The sequence below is a fragment of the Nestor notabilis genome, unplaced genomic scaffold (genome assembly GCF_000696875.1).
Source record: "Nestor notabilis isolate BGI_N333 unplaced genomic scaffold, ASM69687v1 scaffold23717, whole genome shotgun sequence".
NCBI lineage: Eukaryota > Metazoa > Chordata > Aves > Psittaciformes > Psittacidae > Nestor > Nestor notabilis.
Window position 1 is genome coordinate 3,532 of NW_009936434.1, and position 1,518 is coordinate 5,049.

Genomic DNA, 1,518 nt, shown 5'->3' on the forward strand with positions numbered 1-1,518 from the left:
ATTAAATGAAATGGGGTTTGCACTGAGTGTGGTTTAAGCACAGCAGCGACTGTGAAGGTCGCTGATGAAGAGAGCTGCTCCTGGTAGTAAAGTCACAGCAGCGTGACTGTCCTTTTCACTGAGCCAGCCCCACTTCCTGGCTCTTGCTCTGCTGTGGAGCTTCCCCTCCACTTCATGCATGAGCACAGCTCCTTTCCACTGCCTCACACACAGGAAGCTTTTGAATGTAGTTTTCCAAGGGGAAAGGCTTTTTACAGGATTTTCCCTGCAAATGCTTGAGGCTCTAAGAGGGAGAGAGGTCTGGGTTTGTGAGGGTGTTGTCAACATCCCTTAACAGTTCACACAGAGACCACGCAGCCAGGACCACCATGTGTAGGGCTGAACTTCAATCCAAGGCACAGTAAGCAAGTAACTTACACACAGGATGTTTAACCAGAGGAGGGTAACCATTTCCAAGGAGAAATTCCTTGGGAAGTGTTTGCACCTTGTCTGCTTAGGAGCCTCCACTGATTCAAGTCTTGTTGCACTATTGCTCCTCTCCAGAGAAATGCTACTGAAGAGGGGGGTGGGAGAAGTCACCTCACTTGCCTTTGGAATCAGCGCAAAGCCATGGACATGGTTTTCACAGCAGGAACAAAGGGAAGCAAAGGTGTTTTTGCAGGTCATTTATTGATTTCTCCAACAACTAAGGCCACGCACACAAATACACCTTGTAGTATCTGATCATTACACAAGCTTAGTGAGCGACCCACGTTTCATCCTCAGCAGCACAAGGGCTAAAATGTGAGTTAGAGACCTCAAGAGCTGCAGAAAGAGCTGGTAAGTGGAGAGGGAGAGCCTTCAGCCCAGGTTTGGTACTACAAGCGTGCTCTGGGTCGGAGCAGCAGAGGAGGGTGGTTGTCCAGTGAGGAGAAGCTGGGCTAGGAGTGGGAGTGAAGCGCTGCACAGGTTCCTGGTGGTCAGGACGCCAGCTTATGGACTGCTACGGTGATGCTGTCGTGCTTCTGGATCATGATGTTCCTAGATCAAGGAAAGTGCTGGGATGAGGAGGGGCCAACTTGGGTAGGAAAAGGGACAGAGGTATCAGTCAGCGGCTGCAGCACCCCCAGCTCGGTGCTGGACCTGTGGTTGCTGCATCTCTTCTGCTGGAGAAGTCTTTGCCTATGACACGGACTGGCTCCAGCACTGGCTTTGTTAGCTGTGGGGATGCCAAGTGTGGAAGAAAACAGAGCTGCAGTAACCACCACCCCTGAAAGGTTTCCTCCTGCTTCTGCAGTTCCTGCTGCTTGAGCTCCCATGAATGTAGAGACCTTTAGATCCTGCCCCTCTGCTCTGCTCTCCTGAGACCCCACTTGCAGCACTGGGTGCAGTTCTGGTGTCCCCACCGTATGGAGACAGGCTGGGAGCCCCCGCGCGGTTTGCCCTGGAGAAGAGAAGCTGCTGGAGACCTCAGAGCAGCTTCCAGTGTCAGAAGGGGGCTACAAGGATGCTGGAGAGGGATCCTTGATACAGTCCCTA

The 1,518-nt window shown here is 52.3% G+C and overlaps 1 protein-coding gene across 1 annotated transcript in view; it reads right to left on the reverse strand.

Annotated features, from left to right (window-relative positions):
* Positions 1 to 959: 959 nt before the first annotated feature.
* The window catches only part of LAMTOR5 (late endosomal/lysosomal adaptor, MAPK and MTOR activator 5), a gene marked incomplete at its 5' end in the record, with an annotated part of 1,088 nt that continues 529 nt past the window's right edge, over positions 960 to 1,518 (reverse strand). Inside the window, one exon of the mRNA XM_010018356.1 lies at positions 960 to 1,020. Coding sequence (XP_010016658.1) covers positions 960 to 1,020 — 61 coding nt within the window. The remainder of the gene's footprint in view (positions 1,021 to 1,518) is intronic.